General features: G+C 42.0%; 1 protein-coding gene and 1 long non-coding RNA gene across 2 annotated transcripts in view; one reads left to right on the forward strand and one right to left on the reverse strand.

The window, feature by feature from the left end:
* LOC130295849 (uncharacterized) overlaps positions 1 to 17500 on the forward strand; it is a 59069-nt gene that overhangs the window by 19735 nt on the left and 21834 nt on the right. The window lies entirely within an intron of this gene.
* The window catches only part of WDHD1 (WD repeat and HMG-box DNA binding protein 1), a 64752-nt gene continuing 54885 nt past the window's right edge, over positions 7634 to 17500 (reverse strand). The window contains exons 23-26 of the mRNA XM_056547076.1: positions 15616 to 15780; positions 14756 to 14865; positions 11969 to 12104; positions 7634 to 8338 (exon numbers count right to left, since the gene is read on the reverse strand). Coding sequence (XP_056403051.1) covers positions 8144 to 8338; positions 11969 to 12104; positions 14756 to 14865; positions 15616 to 15780 — 606 coding nt within the window. The 3' untranslated portion in view covers positions 7634 to 8143. The remainder of the gene's footprint in view (positions 8339 to 11968; positions 12105 to 14755; positions 14866 to 15615; positions 15781 to 17500) is intronic.

Raw genomic sequence — 17500 nt, forward strand, 5'->3', positions numbered from 1 at the left:
ACACATGTTTTGCTATACACATGTTTATTCCCTTTGTGTGTATTGGAACTAAACCAAAAAAGGGAGGGAAAAAAGAAAATTGGACATAATGTCACCAAACTCCAAAAATGGTCTGGACAAAATTATTGGCCCCTTAACTTAATATTTGGTTGCACACCCTTTGGAAAAAATAACTGAAATCAGTGGCTTCCTATAACCATCAATAAGCTTCTTACACCTCTCAGCCGGAATGTTGGACCACTCTTCCTATAACCATCAATAAGCTTCTTACACCTCTCAGCCGGGATGTTGGACCACTCTTCCTATAACCATCAATAAGCTTCTTACACCTCTCAGCCGGGATGTTGGACCACTCTTCCTATAACCATCAATAAGCTTCTTACACCTCTCAGTCGGGATGTTGGACCACTCTTCCTTTACAAACTGCTCCCGGTCTCTTATTGGAAGGCGCCTTTTCCCAACAGTAATTATAAGATCTCTCCACAGGTGATCAATGGGATTTAGATCTGGACTCATTGCTGACACTTCAGAACTCTCCAGCGCTTTGTTGTCGTCCATTTCTGGGGCTTTTTGACGTATGTTTGGGGTCATTGTCCTGCTGGAAGACCCAAGATCTCGGACACAAACCCAGCTTTCTGACCCTGGGCTGTACAGTGCGACCCAAAATCCATTGGTGATCCTCAGATTTTATGATGTCTTGTACACATTCAAGGCCCCCAGTGCCAGAGGCCGCAAAACAACCCAAAACATCATTGACCTCCCCCATATGTCACTGTAGGTTCTGTGTTCTTTTCTTTGTAGGCCTCATTCCGTTTTCGGTAAACAGTAGAATGATGGGCTTTACCAAAAAGCTCTATCTTGGTCTCATCTGTCCACAAGACGTTTTCCCAGAAGGATTTTGGTTACTCAAGTTCATTTTGGTAAAATTTTGTTTTGCTTTTTTATGTCTCTGTGTCAGCAGTGGGGTCCTCCTGGGTCTCCTCCATAGTGGGGTCCTCCTGGGTCTCCTCCATAGTGGGGTCCTCCTGGGTCTCCTGCTATATCGTTTTATTTAATATAAATGTCGACGGATAGTTCACACTGACACTGATGCTCCCTGAGCCTGCAGGACAGCTTGAATATCTTTGGAACTTGTTTGGGGCTGCTTATCCACCATTCGGACTATCCTGCATTGACACCTTTCATATTTTTTTCTCTTCCGTCAGCGCCCAGGGAGATTATCTACAGTGCCATGGGTTGTAATCTTATTGATAATGTTGCGCACTGTGGACAAAGGCAAATCTAGATCTCTGGAGATGGACTTGTAACCTTGAGATTGTTGATATTTTTCCACAATTTTGGTTCTCAAGTCCTCAGACAGTTCTCTTCTCCTCTTTCTGTTGTCCATGCTTAGTGTTGCACACAGACACACAATGCAAAGACTAAGTGAACCTCTCTCCTTTTTATCTGCTTTCAGGTGATTTTTATATTGCCCACACCTGTTACTTGCCCCAGGTGAGTATAAAGGAGCATCACATGCTTGAAACAATCTTATTTGTCCACAATTTTGAAAGGTGCCAATCATTTTGTCCAGCCCATGTTTGGAGTTTGGTGACATTATGTCCAATTTGCCTTTATCTCCTCCCTTTTTTTGGTTTAGTTCCAATACACACAAAGGGAATAAACATGTGTATAGCAAAACATGTTACTGCAATCATTTCCTGTGAGAAATACTTCATTTTCTAGAAAAATTTCAGGGGTGCCAACATTTACCGCCATGACTATCTATCTATCATCGCTCTCTCTCTCTCTCTCATATCCTTCTATCCTCTATACAGAGCTTCAAATCCCCTGGCATAAATGTAGCCAACACTCCATCATTGTCACCACTAGAGGGAGCCGAGTGCATACTGTTCCCCAATAATATAGCAGTTTGTTTCCCTCTAACAGGGGCTGCAGGCAGTAAAAACTCTTTTTCCATTTCTATGTAGGAATTTTGGTAAACCACAATTGAACGAAAAAAACAACACAATAAATACGGGATCCTTGAAATGCGATTTTGCTTTGCATGCTTGGTGTATCCCATTTCTAAGTATAATTTCTTAAATATATTCTTCCTGGAATCACTTGTGTTCCTTAATGCAAAGCAGTCATGTGTTCTATCCTATAGAGCAGTGGTCTTCAACCTGCGGACCTCCAGATGTTTCAAAACTACAACTCCCAGCATGCCCGGACAGCCGATGGCTGTCCGGGCATGCTGGGAGTTGTAGTTTTGCAACATCTGGAGGTCCACAGGTTGAAGACCACTGCTATAGAGCATCAACCTAAACCACAATGGATTTGGCGCATGCAATGTGATCTTAATGTTTACGTTCATTAATTTATATGGAGAAGTCTGTAAATTATATTTCAAGGCAGTGTTTCCCAAACAGTGTGCCTCCAGCTGTTGCAAAACACACTGTTTTAAAAACCCTGATGTAGTGTAATCCTCCGGGCGCGCGTCTAATGCTAAACAGAGTTGTGTTTGCAGTTCAGTACCGCTTATTTTTCTATATGGTTGTAACTAGAGATGAGCGAAGTTACAGTAAATTTGATTCGTCACAAACTTCTCAGCTTGGCAGTTGATGTCTTATCCTGCATAAATTAGTTCAGCTTTCAGGTGCTCCGGTGGGCTGGAAAAGGTGGATACAGTCCTAGGAAAGATTCTCCTAGGAATGTATCCACCTTTTCCAGCCCACGGGAGCACCTGAAAGCTGAACTAATTTATGCAGGATGTCATCAACTGCCGAGCCGATAAGTTTGTGACGAATCGAATTTACTTTAAGTTCGCTCATCTCTAGTTGTAACTAATACCGCTGAATTATCCCTATGCACGCAAGCTATCTATTCCAAATACAGCTCTGCTACATCTGCTTATTCAAGCAATCGAGGTATTACAAATAGGTATTACACATGACACTAAACGTTGCAGGCTTTTCCATGGAATCAAGCAACTTGGTAAAATCTTCCATCTTTGGAACACAGGGCACAGGCTGAGGCCGGATTCACACCACGTGTTTTCAATACAGCTACGGTATACGTTTTCAATTTGAAAACCGTCCAGAACTGTATTGAAAACCGTATATGCCAAAAGATGCATCCGGTTGTGTCTGTTTTGCATCCTGTACAGTTTTGTCAGTTTTTTTTTTTACCTGTACCTATAACTGTAGCCTACCACGGTTTTTGGTCTGGGTGAAAAATCGTATTGAAACCATATACGTTTTTTGTTTTGTTTCTTTTAACATGGGAGTCAATGGGAACCGTACAGAACCGTATGTGCGTACGGTTCCATCCGGTTTTCATTATGTTTTTTGACTTTGCAGTTTTTTTTCTTGGAATTTCAATCAAACAAGTGAAACATTATTCATAATGGAATGAAAAGTTAAAAACGTACTTTTTTGTTTTTCTTAAAAGACGGATGCAACCGGACATAATTTTTTCAACCGTATATGGATTAAAATTTGTCCACACGTTTTAATACAGTTTAGTCAGGTTTTGAGGAATCCGTTTTTTAAAATCAAAAATGTGATACGGGAACTGTACTGCAAAAACGTGGTGTGAACCCGGGATAAATCAGGATGTGGGAAATAGGTGGAGGCATCCGATGCTTCAAATATTCTTAATATTCGGCTCAGACGTCTTTAGGCAAGGATTCATCAGTCAATGACAAGGTGGAAAGTCGGCATTCTGATCTGTACGAACATACTTTAGTGAGGTAGAATAAGAACTAAATGTTTATGGGCGATGGTGCAATAGGTCATCTTAGTTCCCCCATCCCGTAAGGGCACATCCTGCCCATAACTTTCAGCTATCTATCCTATAGAGCAGTGGCCTCCAACCTGCGGACCTCCAGATGTTTCAAAACTACAACTCCTGGGAGTTGCAGTTTTGCAACATCTGGAAGTCCGCGGGTTGGAGACCACTGCTATAGAGCCTCACTCTAAACCACAATGGATTTGACGCATGCCTGTGATCTAAGAATTTCAGGGTTTCTATAGGTTTTTGTTCTGTTATATTGCTTATAAGGGTACTCCCCTGGAAAAAAATGTTTTAAATCAACTGGAGCCAGAAAGTTAAACAGTTTTGTACATGACTTCTATTTAAAAATCTTAATCCTTCCAGTACTTATCAGCCGCTGTATGTTCCAGAGGAAGATCTTTTCTTTTTGAATTTCCTTTTTAGTCTGACCACAGTGCTCCCTGCTGACACCTCTGTCCATGTCAGGAACTGTCCAGAGCAAGATAGGTTTGCTATGGGGATTTGCTCCTACTCTGTCCGGGCATGCTGGGAGTTTTAGTTTTGCAACAGCTGGAGGTTCCCTGTTTTTCGTTTTATAGATTCGTCATTCGCAGGATCGGACCCCACGCGATCTGAAACTTATCTCCTATCCTTAGGATAGGAGATAAGTTTTTCAGCACTGGACTACCCCTTTAATAGTTCAGACATTTAAGCAGGTAGCGATACCAAATGTTTAAGGATTTTTTTTCCACCTGTTTGTAAAATAGGGAGAGGGGCTTTTTTTTATTTCATTTTTATTCTTTTTAACCATTTAAGATTATTATTTTTTTTTTTTAAGTCTCCATAGGGGATCATTTATAGCAATCTGTGGATTGCTATTACTGTTCAGTGCTATCTGTGATCCACTTTTACAGCCTGCCTCTGCGGGTAGACTAAACAAGATCATCCCGAAGTGAAATGGAGCAAGTAAGGAAAGCTATGGTCACATTTTTCACTCATCCCAGCGGTCGGACACTAATGTCTTAACGTACACTAACTCTTTGCACTAAAATGTATGTACAAAGTGACCTCACCAGCAGAATAGTGAGTACAGCTCTGGAGTATAATACAGGATATAACTCAGGATCAGTACAGGATAAGTAATGTAATGTATGTACACGGTGACCTCACCAGCAGAATAGTGAGTACATCTCTGGAGTATAATACAGGATATAACTTAGGATCAGTACAGGATAAGTAATGTATTGTATGTACACGGTGACCTCACCAGCAGAATAGTGAGTACATCTCTGGAGTATAATACAGGATATAACTCAGGATCAGTAGTGTAATGCATGCACACAGTGGCCCTGATTTACTATTGTGTTCCTGACTTGTTTTTATTGGGTTTTGTGCTACAATTGTGCCTGCACCAAAAAAATAAAACATCTAGATTTTCACAGTCACGAGAAAACCCATGAAAGGGGTGTGGCTTTATTGATTCAGAAATACCCAACCTCTTTATTACCTTCCCCAAAAAATTATGTGAATATATGGCTGGAAACGGTTACCAAGAAAAAGATGGTCCTGTGCGTCCCTATAGTAAATAAAAGTGAAATCATGCAAGTCTGAAATATTACACACAAAAAAATGAAGGGTTTCCCCCTGATAACCTAGAGCAGTGTTTCCCAATCCAGTGTGTATCCAGCTGTTGCAAAACTACAACTCCCAGCATGCCCGGACAGCCTTTGTCTGGGAGTTGTGGTTTTGCAACAGCTGAAGGCACCCTGGTTGGGAAACCCTGCTCTAGATTCATCAAACATTGAAGTAATAGCCTAAAAGAGTATTGTACTCACCGTAAAATCTTTTTCTAGTCTTCATTGTACGTAACACACGAGCCCAGTAAAGGTAAACTTGTATGAAACTTTATTTACAACACAATTAAACTGTGAGGTATGAAATAACATTTACAATAAAACAAAGACAAATGTAGTTTACAGAGAACAAGTATAACCAAACTTCACAAAAGGAGTCTAGCCCTGCTGCCAAAGAATGGGTATCTTAGGGCTCTCAGTGTGTAATAGAGGAGACTCTGCATGGCATAAGCCCTCCATCTATTGTGATCAAGTCCTTAAAGGGGTACTCCAGTGGAAAAACTTTTTTCTTTTTTTTTTTTAAATCAACTGGTGCCAAAAAGTTAAAAAATTTGTAAATGACTTCTATTAAAAAATCTTAATCCTTCCAGTACTTATCAGCTGCTGTATACTACAGTGGAAATTCTTTTCTTTTTGGATATCTTTTCAGTCTGACCACAGTGCTCTCTGCTGACACCTCTGTCCATTATAGGAACTGACCAGAGCAAGAGAAAATCCCCATAGCAAACATATGCTGACTGGACAGTTCCTAAAATGGACAGAGGTGTCAGCAGAGAGCACTGTGGACAAGACAAAAAAAGAAATTCAAAAAGAAAAGAATTTCCTCTGTAACATACAGCTGCTAAAAGTACTGGAAGGGTAAAGATTTTTTTAATAGAAGTGATTTACAAATCTGTCTAACTTTCAGGCACCAGTTGATTTAACAAAAAAAAATTCAAAAAATATATATAGTTTTCCAGTGGAGTAACCCTTTAAGACTGTGTTTCCCAACCAGGGTGCCTCCAGATGTTTCAAAACTACAACTCCCAGCATGCCTGGACAGCCAAAGGCTGTCCAGGCATGCTGGGAGTTGTAGTTTTGCAACACCTGGAGGCACCCTGGTTGGAACACCTTCCTTAAGAGGTAAAGAGAAGGACCCTGGTTTCTGATTCGCCTGTACCTGCTTACATAGTCCATATCTATGATGAGAAATACACAAAGAAGAGGAAGGAGGAGCACCGTGGCTCAGGATTCAAGATTCGTCTGGGTGCTCAGCATTCGGGGGCAGACCTACCCCCAATGTAATATCCACAAAGAAGCAGAAGCGGCACTCCAAAATCACAACAAATCACGGTTTATTCACTCATCTGTGTAAGGCGACGTTTCGGCTTATCCTTAAAGCCTTTCTCAAGCATGCTTGAGAAAGGCTTTAAGGATAAGCCGAAACGTCGCCTTACACAGATGAGTGAATAAACCACGATTTGTTGTGATTTTGGAGTGCCGCTTCTGCTTCTTTGTGGATATGATGCGAAATACATGTATAAAATTGTGTTCCACAAAAACTGTGGCTCTCCAGATGCTGTAAAATGTCAAGCACCATATGTTAAAGTTTGTAAAGCTGGAGAGCTACAGGTTAAGAAACACTGCCATACAGCAGTGTTATCCAAACAGTGTCTTCTCCAGCTGTTGCAAAACTACAACTCCCAGCATGCCCGGACAGCCGAAGGCATGCTGAGAGTTGTAGTTTTGCAACAGCTGGAGACGCCGTTTGGAAAATGCTGCCTTACAGTATGTATTCTCATCAATAGATATGCACTGTGTTAAAGAATCTGCTTACTGTAGTAAACACTTAAAGGAGAACTCCGGTACTTAAAAGGGGCACTCTGGTGGAAATTTTTATTTATTTATTTATTTTTTTTTTTTATCAACTGGTGATTTTTAAATTTCTTCTATTAAAAAATCTTAATCCTTCCAGTACTTATCAGCTGCTGTATAATACAGAGTAAGTTAATTTCTTTTTGAATTTCCTTTCTGTCTGACCACAGTTCTCTCTGCTGACACCTCTGTCCATATTAGGAACTGTCCAGAGCAGGAGAGGTTTGCTATGGGGATTTGTTCCTGCTCTGGACAGTTCCTGACATGGACAGAGGTGTCAGCAGAGAGTACTGTGGTCAGACTGGAAAGAAAATTCAAAAAGAAAAGAACTCCCTCTGTATTATACAGCAGCTGATAAGTACAGGAAGGATTAAGATTTTTAAATAGAAGTCATTTACAAATCTGTTTAACGTTCTGGCACCAGTTGATTTGAAAAAAAACATTTTTTTTCAACGGAGAACCCCTTTAACTGCTTATCCATGAGGAGAGCCGGGGCGCCAGGCAGGAGATGGCGGGGGTCGGACCCCACATGATCAGCCACGTAATTATTCCTTATCCTGTGGATAGGAGATAAGATGTTAAGTACTGGAGTTCCACTTTAATGCATATATGCACAATCCTAGGGTATGAAGTACTGTTTTAATGTATTCTTTACCATTTCATAGTGCTAAAAGTTTTTCTCCACAAAGCAACTGCATTACGTTTTTCACAGGAGTGCAGTAATGACAGTGCTTGCCAATGAGATTTCACCACTTGGCGTTGGTGAAGGAAGATGGCACCTCTATCCCTGATACAGAAAGATGTCAGTCACACAATGACAAGAGTATAAACCGAGCATCTTCAAGAATAAGGGCCACCGGCTATTGGAAACAATTCACAGAACTGATCTAGAGGTTACCTCAGTCTTTCTTAAATGCAAATGCTGAAAGCTTGTTACTTGTCGAGTTTTCGAAAGGTTTGCGTTTTTTAGAGGCTGCATTCTGTTCGGCTGCGTCTCCATCTGGACCTTCATGAGATTCTCTATTTTCTTGTTCCTCTCGTTTCCTCTTCTTTAGGTCAGCGGAGTCGTCTCCTTTAGCTTTTTCTGTCCAGATCTAAAGGGAGGAAATTATATAAAAGGTTAGAAATTACACTGGGGAGAATTTATCATTGTCTGTGTAAATAAAGTTCTTTATACCCCTGTTTTTCTGGGCGTACGTCATGTGTACTTCCCCCACATTTATCATAGAGGTGCACGTTCTTCATAAATAGCAAAATAGCTGAGATATAGACAAGTTTCTTAGTGATGTCCAGGCTGAGTGTTTGGGCAAAAACATTTAGCAAAAATAAAAAAGAATAAAAAAATTTCAATAGATAAATCGCCAGCCAGTGCTGGCAATTTACCGGCAAAAAACAGGGTAAAACAAACCCAAAAAATATATAAAAATACCCCCATGGTGTGTCTTGTTCCTGTAGAATGGTGATCTTCAACTGGGTCATTTTTTTTTTTGTTCCGAACGCTGGAGCCGGGAGCTCGTGATGTCATAGCCCCGCCCCCCAAAACTGTTGAACCCCGTAAAAATCTTTGCCAATCTCAGAAAATTAAAGTGTCCATGTCATTTGAAAATGTATACAGACATGTCAAAGCTTTGGTGAGAATTAGTACAACCCAGGAGAAACACATGGCTGAGCTTTTCTTTTCCCTGGAAGAGAAGGCCTCCATAGACTTACTATAGAATCTGTCTCCCAGCTCATTCTAAAGATTAGTTTGGGGGGCCTGAACAACAGACCCCGGGGCCAATGTTAACAGAAGTTTTAAGGGGGCTAGTGCTGTAACATTGGGGTCCTGGATTTGAATTATATCAACATCCACATGGAGAAAAAAGGGGTTGTCCAGAATTAGGAAAACATGGTTCTTTCCTCTAACAGTGTTTCCCACAGCCTTTGGATGTCTGGGCATGCTGGGATTTGTAGTTTTGCAACAGCAGGAGGCACCCTGGCTGTGAAACACTGGTCTAACAGTCCCACACTTGACCAAAGGTTACGTTACATCTCAGTAGATATGAGCTGCAATACCAGATACAACATATAGACAGGCATGGTGCTGTTCCAGGAACAAAGTAACCATGTTTCACTTAACCCGGATAAATCCTTTAAAGGGGTACTCCGCTGCTCAGCGTTTGGAACAAACGCCCCCTTCCATAGACTTGCATTGAGGGAGCGAGTTGTGCGACATTATGAGGGGGCGGGGCTATGACGTCACAAGCTCCCGGCGGCGGCTCCAATGTTCGGAACAGTTTGTTCCAAACACTGATCAGCGGAGTACCCCTTTAAAGCTCCACTACAGAAGATTTATCGCCCTGTTATCAAACGTTCATTTGGCGGCTGATGGCAACTTTTATGTGGGCATAAAAAAAAATTATAATTTGTCGGAGCACATCGCTCAGGTCATGTTCTGCCCACAATGGAGAGTGAATGGCCACAAAAATAATCGATCTTCCAATAATTGCCCGGTGTAAATTGTCAATCAGCGCTCAGGCAGCTCTCTAATAGGACCGTTCGTGTGAATTTATTCCCATACCACAAACACATCCTCGGGTTAACTGCGTTGGTTAGTTGTCCCTGCTGTGAGTATATGAGATAAGGAAATTAGATTGGGACGCCATCTGGGGACAGGTGTGAGTGATGCCAATCTCTGTACTGTAGAGCAAGTGGAATATTGGCACAACACAAAATAAAGATCTACATTAGCCGGGTGCTAATGTTGAGTAACTAATTTTTGTGTTACATCAACCAATTGCAGAAACGCTAAAAAAATTAAATAAAAATCTAATCATTAAGTTATTACCCAGCACCAGACTGACCTCTGACACCAGGTCCAGATGCTGCATGTGTTACTTGACTATTTTGCTTTGGATTTTACCTTATGAACTGCAGTATGTTCTGTTCTGTTCCCAGCACATGGGGGCTTAAAAGGGGTTATTCAGGAAAAAAATGTTTTTATTTATCAACTGGCTCCAGAAAGTTAAACAGATTTGTAAATTACTTCTATTAAAAAATCTTAATCCTTTCAGTACTTATGAGCTGATGACGTTGAGTTGTTCTTTTCTGTCTGGCAACAGTGTTCTCTGCTTGTCTCAGGAACTGCACAGAGCAGAAGAATTTTGCTGTGGGGATTTGTTTCTACTCTGGACAGTTCCTGAGACATGTGACATCAGAGAGCACTTAGAAAAGAACAACTCAACTTCAGCAGCTCATAAGTAATGAAAGGATTAATATTTTTTAATAGAAGTAATTTACAAATCTGTTTAACTTTCTGGAGCCAGTTGATTATATATATATATATATATATATATATATATATATATATATATACCACTAAACAGCATTAAAGGGGTACTCTGCCCTTGGACATGTTATCCCCTTTCCAAAGGATAGGCGATAACATGTCTGATCGCGGGGGTTTGGTTGCTGGGACCCCCTGCGATCCCTGGGCCGGTGCTGCTGTGTTACTGTCATGGATGCCTGGGGCTTCCGTGACGCGACGCCCCCTCTTAATGTCTATGGGAGGGATGTCAAGACTAGTACACAGCAGTCATGCCTCCTCCCATACACATGAATGGAGGGGGCGTGGTGGCTGTGATCGCTAGTTTTCTGCCCGAGTTCTCTCCGTGCACCAGATGACTAGGCTACTGTGGCGGAGATCGTAGGGATCCCCAGTGGCGGGACTCCTGTGATCAGACATGTTATCCCATAGATAACCCTAGTCATCTGGTCACAGGAGTCCCGCCACTGGGGATCCCTACGATCTCCGCCACAGTAGCCTAGTCATCTGGTGCACGGAGAGAACTCGGGCAGAAAACTAGCGATCACAGCCACCACGCCCCCTCCATTCATGTGTATGGAAGGAGGCATGACTGCTGTGTACTAGTCTTGACATCCCTCCCATAGACATTAAGAGGGGGCGTCACGTCATGGAAGCCCCAGGCTTCCATGACAGTTTTTTTTTTTTTTTTTTTTTTTAATATGAAGAAATAAACTTGGAATTTTACCCAGCCTTGGGAGCCGGAACTTCCTTTCCTTCTCTGTGATTACTCCACCTGAGGACTTGGCCTCAGAGATTCATCCGAAGCTCCCGCTGGTTCAGGTGTATTGTGCCACGATTCCTTGCATCTTGGATACGACTGGGTAAGCTGATATACCTCCTTTTTTCTATTGACTAGTCTTGACATCCCTTCCATAGACATTAAGAGGGGGCGTCACGTCACGGAAGCCCCAGGCTTCCATGACAGTAACACAGCAGCACCGGCGCAGGGATCGCAGGGGGTCCCAGCAGCCAGACATGTTATCGCCTATCCTTTCGATAGGGGATAACATGTCCAAGGGCAGAGTACCCCTTTAATGCTGAAAAACCCAGCCATTTGTTTTAAATTGTTAACAGCTGTGGATGTGCAGTGTGAAATCTACTGCATCTGGACTTATCTCCAAAACTGAGCTCTTACAATCCACTTCACAAGTCAACCCACAGTGCATACAAGTAAAGCAGTGTTTCCCAAAGCGTGCCTAAAGTTGTTGTAAAACTACAAATCCCAGCATGCCCCGACAGCCTTTGGCTGTTGGGGCATGCTAGGATTTGTAGTTTTGCAACAGCTGGAACCTTACTGGTTGGAAAACACAGACATAAAGGCTGCAAGTTTGACTTTCTGTTCACCACCTATCATGACCTCAAGATATACGTCACTTACCATCCTGTCTTCATTAGTCAGTGCCCTGAAACGGCTCATGCCCTCCTTAATAATTTCAGACTCATCGAGTTCAGGATTCTCAGACAAGATACTCTGACGGTTCTCGTCCAGCCATAGCTGGAAGCCAGTTTTAGATCTGCAATGTAAATTGAGATCATGAAGAGCATTGTACATATAGACCAAACTTAAATGTCACTTGTGGAGAAGCAACTGCGACATATTGTTGCTGCAAAAATAACTGTAGTTATTACAAGGGTTACTGACATGTCAAAAGTTTAGATCCTGAGAGTCCTGCTGCAAACGCTGGCTATAGTCTAGTGAAATGCGCTTCACGTCCCAGCTGGCCGCCTAGTTCTGTGTTTTGGACCCACTTCCAGTTTTGGTAAAAGTACTGACCAAAATGAAGCCATGAAAACTGTGTGAACCCAGCCTTACAGTAAACGTTAGGAAAACAACCAATGTAACACTAAATGTATCCATAGGCTTCTGTAGCAAAACATTTTTACTTTTGGTTTTAACACCTGGCCAGTTAAACAGGTTGTCCACAGTATAAGGGATAAGTGTCTGATTCACTGGGGGTCCGAGTACTGGGACCCCTCCTGATTTTTAAAACGGCACCTGGCTCCCAGAAAGCGACCGTGCTGCAGATGGCACGCAATCCATTCAATACTATTCTATGGGAGAGCAGACGATACCCGAGTACAGGAATCGTGCATCTCCAGCGCTCCCATAGAAATGAATGGAGCATGTGCCATCGCCAACATAGGTTCGCTCTCAGAGCCAGGCGCACTTTCCTGGAGACCATAAGGCTCCAAGTGGTTGAATCCCCCCCCCCCCCCCCTTCCCATGATCAGACCCTTATGCCACAATCCTGTACATAGGCAATCAGTTATTTCTCAATGGACAACCCCTGTTAAAATAAATAAACAAATAAAAATACATATATACATATCATCTGGTGCCAGAAAGTTAAACAGATTTGTAAATTACTTCTATTAAAAAAATCTTAATCCTTCCAGTACTTATAAGCTGCTATATGTTGCACAGGAAGTTCTTTTCTTTTTGAATTTCCTTACTGCCTGACCACAGTGCTCTCTGCTGACATCTCTGTTCATTTAAGGAACTGTCCAGAGTAGGAGCAAATCCCCATAGCAAACCTCTCCTGCTCTGGACAGTTCCTGACATGGACAGAGGTGTCGGCAGAAAGCACTGTGGTCAGAAAGAAAATAAATTCAAAAAGAATAGAACTTCCTGTGGAGCATACAGCCGCTGATAAGTACTGGAAGGATTAATATTTTTTTTAATAGAAGTCATTTACAAATCTGTTTAACTTTCTGGCCCCAGTTGATTTAAAAAATAATAATAATTGTTTTCCACCGGAGTACCCCTTTTAATAATATTGAGTACCTATGAGTGACCTGTGCTACTGTATGGCATCTGTCATGGCCTCTGTTAAACATATATGTTGGGAGTTAACCAAAGGCCATGAACATGATGTAAACCGGAGCTGACCAGAATCGTTGTATAAGCGTATTCAACATTCCTGCTGATGCAATACGCAAAGATGATTTTTCCTTTTTGCCTTTGATGTTCCTGTTTTGCTAATATTTTCTTGTCACTCTACAGACAGGCGGTTCTAATTATATGGATTTATTATACGTGGAGCCAAAAAAAAATCTGTTTCTTATTAAAAGTGAATACAATTGCCATGTTTATGAACAGAAGCAGAAGTCTGGAGTTTGAGGCAAATGCAGTCTTAGTAAACTCCTGAAGGAATTAAAGGGGTACTCCCGTGGAAAACTTTTTTTTTTTTTTTTTAAATCAACTGGTGCCAGAAAGTTAAACAGATTTGTAAATAACTGCTATTAAAAAATCTTAATCCTTCCTGTACTTTTTAGGGGCTGTATACTACAGAAGAAATGCTTTTTCTTTTTGGATTTCTCTGATGTCATGACCACAGTGCTCTCTACTGACCTCTGCTGACCATTTTAGAAACTGTCCAGAGCTGCATATGTTTGCTATGGGGATTTTCTCCTGCTCTGGACAGTTCCAAAAATTGACAGCGGAGGTCAGCAGAGAGCACTGTGTTCGTGACATGAGAGAAATCCAAAAAGAAAAAGCATTTCTTCTGTAGTATACGGCCCATAAAAAGTACAGGAAGGATTAAGATTTTTTAATAGAAGTAATTTACAAACCTGTTTAGCTTTCTGGCACCAGTTGATAAAAAAATAAATAAATAAAAAGGGGGGGGGGGGGGGGGGAGTACCCCTTTAAAGAACAGAAGTGGTCTCCAAATTTAGGACTTCCAGCTTTAGCAAAACAACAACTGCCAGCATGTTTAGTCCAGTGTTTCCTAACTAGGCTGCCTCCAGCTGTTGCAAAACTACAACTCCCAGCATGCCCGGACAGCCGCTGGCTGTCCGGGCATGCTGGGAATTGTAATTTTGCAACAGCTGGAGGCACACTGGTTGGGAAACACTGCCTTGTTTTACAAGAGCTGGAGGTCCACACTCTGGAGACCACAGCCATAGACGCATACAGCAGCTCAATAACCTGGCCTCTAAAGTAAGGCAAAGGTTGTGAGGAGGGTCTCTCCAGGGGTGTTGTCTAGCCAATGGGAATGCAGGATTTACATCCTTCTGCATCCAAATAATTGTTCCAAGGCAAACCACGTCACTTGTTGTTACACATAACTGTAAGGAACAGAGAGACACCCGATATTGTATATTTATAAAACTGAGAAGGACTAGAGGTGGAGATGGGGGAACCAAAAACATCAAATCCTACCTTTTAGGTTCAGTTTTCTCTTGAATTGGCTGTGGTGTGGGATTTTCCTTTTCTTGCATTTTCTTTGCAGTGGATTTGGGTTGGGTATTTTGGAATAATGTAGCCTGACCCTGAAAAATATTAAGTTGTCAAATTTGATTTTTTTTTCCAGAAAATACTGTTTATTCACATATGGTAATGAGCCTGCTTGACGCACGGTGTTGGTAAATTAAAACCATTGCCTATTTGTCTCCAGGTGAAGGTGTTCCCATGAACTTCAATTCTATGTGGTGTAGGCAATGGACATCTTATTAGCCCAGTGCTTTCCAAGCAGGGTACCTCCAGATGCTGCAAAACTACAACTCCCAGCATGTCCAGACAGCCAAAGGCTGTGAGTTGTAGTTTGGCAACAGCTGGAGGCACTGTCTTGGCCAACAAGTGGAGAGCGTACCTCAAAAGTATTTTATACATATACTCAGTAGGGATCGACTGATATTGATTTTTTAGGGCTGATACCGATACCCTGTGGAGGTTAGAGCCGATAGCCAATAACTTATACCGATATTCTGGACGTTGAGGACGTCAATCGTCATTGCGCAGCGCACAGCGTAACACAGGACGCCGCAGGAGCCAGAAGTAGCCCAGGCCCAGGTAATTATAAAATCAGGGATGGGGGAGGCAATGGGGCGGCGGCGGTCTCTGGCCGGGGGCGGTGGTGGGTGCATTATCGGCAAGGTAATTGCCGATAACGTCCAAAATCGTTAATATCAACCGATAATGTCGGCCAAACAGATAATCGGTCGATCCCTAATACTCAGTATAACTCAAGAGCGCTATACAGTCTATTACCTGGACTAGGAACCTACAGATCAGATCATTACCTGCTTAGACTTTGCTCTTGGAGCCAGAGGCTTAATGACCAGAGAATCGGACTTGCTTGCAGACTGGTTTGCAGCCATGGGAGTTTTCTTTGTTAATTTAGTCATGTTATCCAGGATGCGGGATGAGCTGCCGGCCAGTGCTGGGCTCCTCTGACTTGCTGATACCTATTAAAGGAATTACTCACGTTATTATCTTCACATCTTTATATAATACTTACGTTTAGCACAACTGTTAGGGAAAAAAAGTTTTAAAGAAAGACCAACTAATTCATACAAAACAAGGCTTCAGCCTCAAAACAAAAAGGTTTATAAGCTTTACTGACAAGATCAGTGACGTATTGGAGAGCTTCAGTATGAGATTTCTTTACCATGACTCATCTGTCCTCTGACATTATCTAGGCTAATAACATGAGACATTATTCCTCTGTACACAAACCCAAGAGCTAAAGTTCAAAATATCTGAACTTGTCATCTCCCTCGCCCCCCACCTCTATTCTACAATCCAAATTGTTATTTGAGCTTATATATGCATACAGACACATATACACATACATATACAGTGTCATGGTTGTAAATGTTGGCACCCCTGAAATTTTTCTACAAAATGAAGTATTCCTCACAGGAAAGGATTGCAGTAACACATGTTTTGCTGTACACATGTTTATTCCCTTTGTGTGTATTGGAACAAAACCAAAAAAGGGAGGAGAAAAAGTCAAATTGGACATAAATGTCACCAAACTCCAAAAATGGGCTGGACAAAATTATTGGCACCCTTAACTTAATATTTGGTTGAACACCCTTTGGACAAAATAACTGAAATCAGTGTCTTCCTATAACCATCAATAAGCTTCTTACACCTCTCAGCCGGAATGTTGGACCACTCTTCCTATAACCATCAATAAGCTTCTTACACCTCTCAGCCGGAATGTTGGACCACTCTTCCTATAACCATCAATAAGCTTCTTACACCTCTCAGCCGGAATGTTGGACCACTCTTCCTATAACCATCAATAAGCTTCTTACACCTCTCAGCCGGAATGTTGGACCACTCTTCCTATAACCATCAATAAGCTTCTTACACCTCTCAGCCGGGATGTTGGACCACTCTTCCTTTAAAAACTGCTCCAGGTCTCTTATTGGAAGGCGCCTTTTCCCAACAGTAATTTTAAGATCTCTCCACAGGTGTTCAATGGGATTTAGATCTGGACTCATTGCTGACACTTCAGAACTCTCCAGCGCTTTGTTGTCTCCATTTCTGGGGCTTTTTGACGTATGTTTGGGGTCATTGTCCTGCTGGAAGACCCAAGATCTCGGACACAAACCCAGCTTTCTGACACTGGGCTGTACAGTGCGACCCAAAATCCATTGGTGATCCTCAGATTTTATGATGTCTTGTACACATTCAAGGCCCCCAGTGCCAGAGGCAGCAAAACAACCCAAAACATCATTGACCTCCCCCATATTTCACTGTAGGTACTGTGCTCTTTTCTTTGTAGGCCTCATTCCATTTTCAGTAAACAGTAGAATGATGTGCTTTACCAAAAAGCTCCATCTTGGTCTCATCTGTCCACAAGACGTTTTCCCAGAAGGATTTTGGCTTATTCATTTTGGCAAAATGTAGTCTTTCTTTTTTATGTCTCTGTGTCAGCAGTTGGGTCCTCCTGAGTCTCCTGCCATAGCATTTCAATGTCGACGGATAGTTCGCACTGACACTGATGCTCCCTGAGCCTGCAGGACAGCTTGAATATATTTGGAACTTGTTTGGGGCTGCTTATCCACTATCCGGCCTATCCTGTGTTGACACCTTTCATCAATTTTTCTCTTACGTCCACGCCCAGGGAGATTAGCTACAGTGCCATGGGTTGCAAACTTATAGACACACTGT

This window comes from Hyla sarda, chromosome 11, assembly GCF_029499605.1.
Source record: "Hyla sarda isolate aHylSar1 chromosome 11, aHylSar1.hap1, whole genome shotgun sequence".
NCBI lineage: Eukaryota > Metazoa > Chordata > Amphibia > Anura > Hylidae > Hyla > Hyla sarda.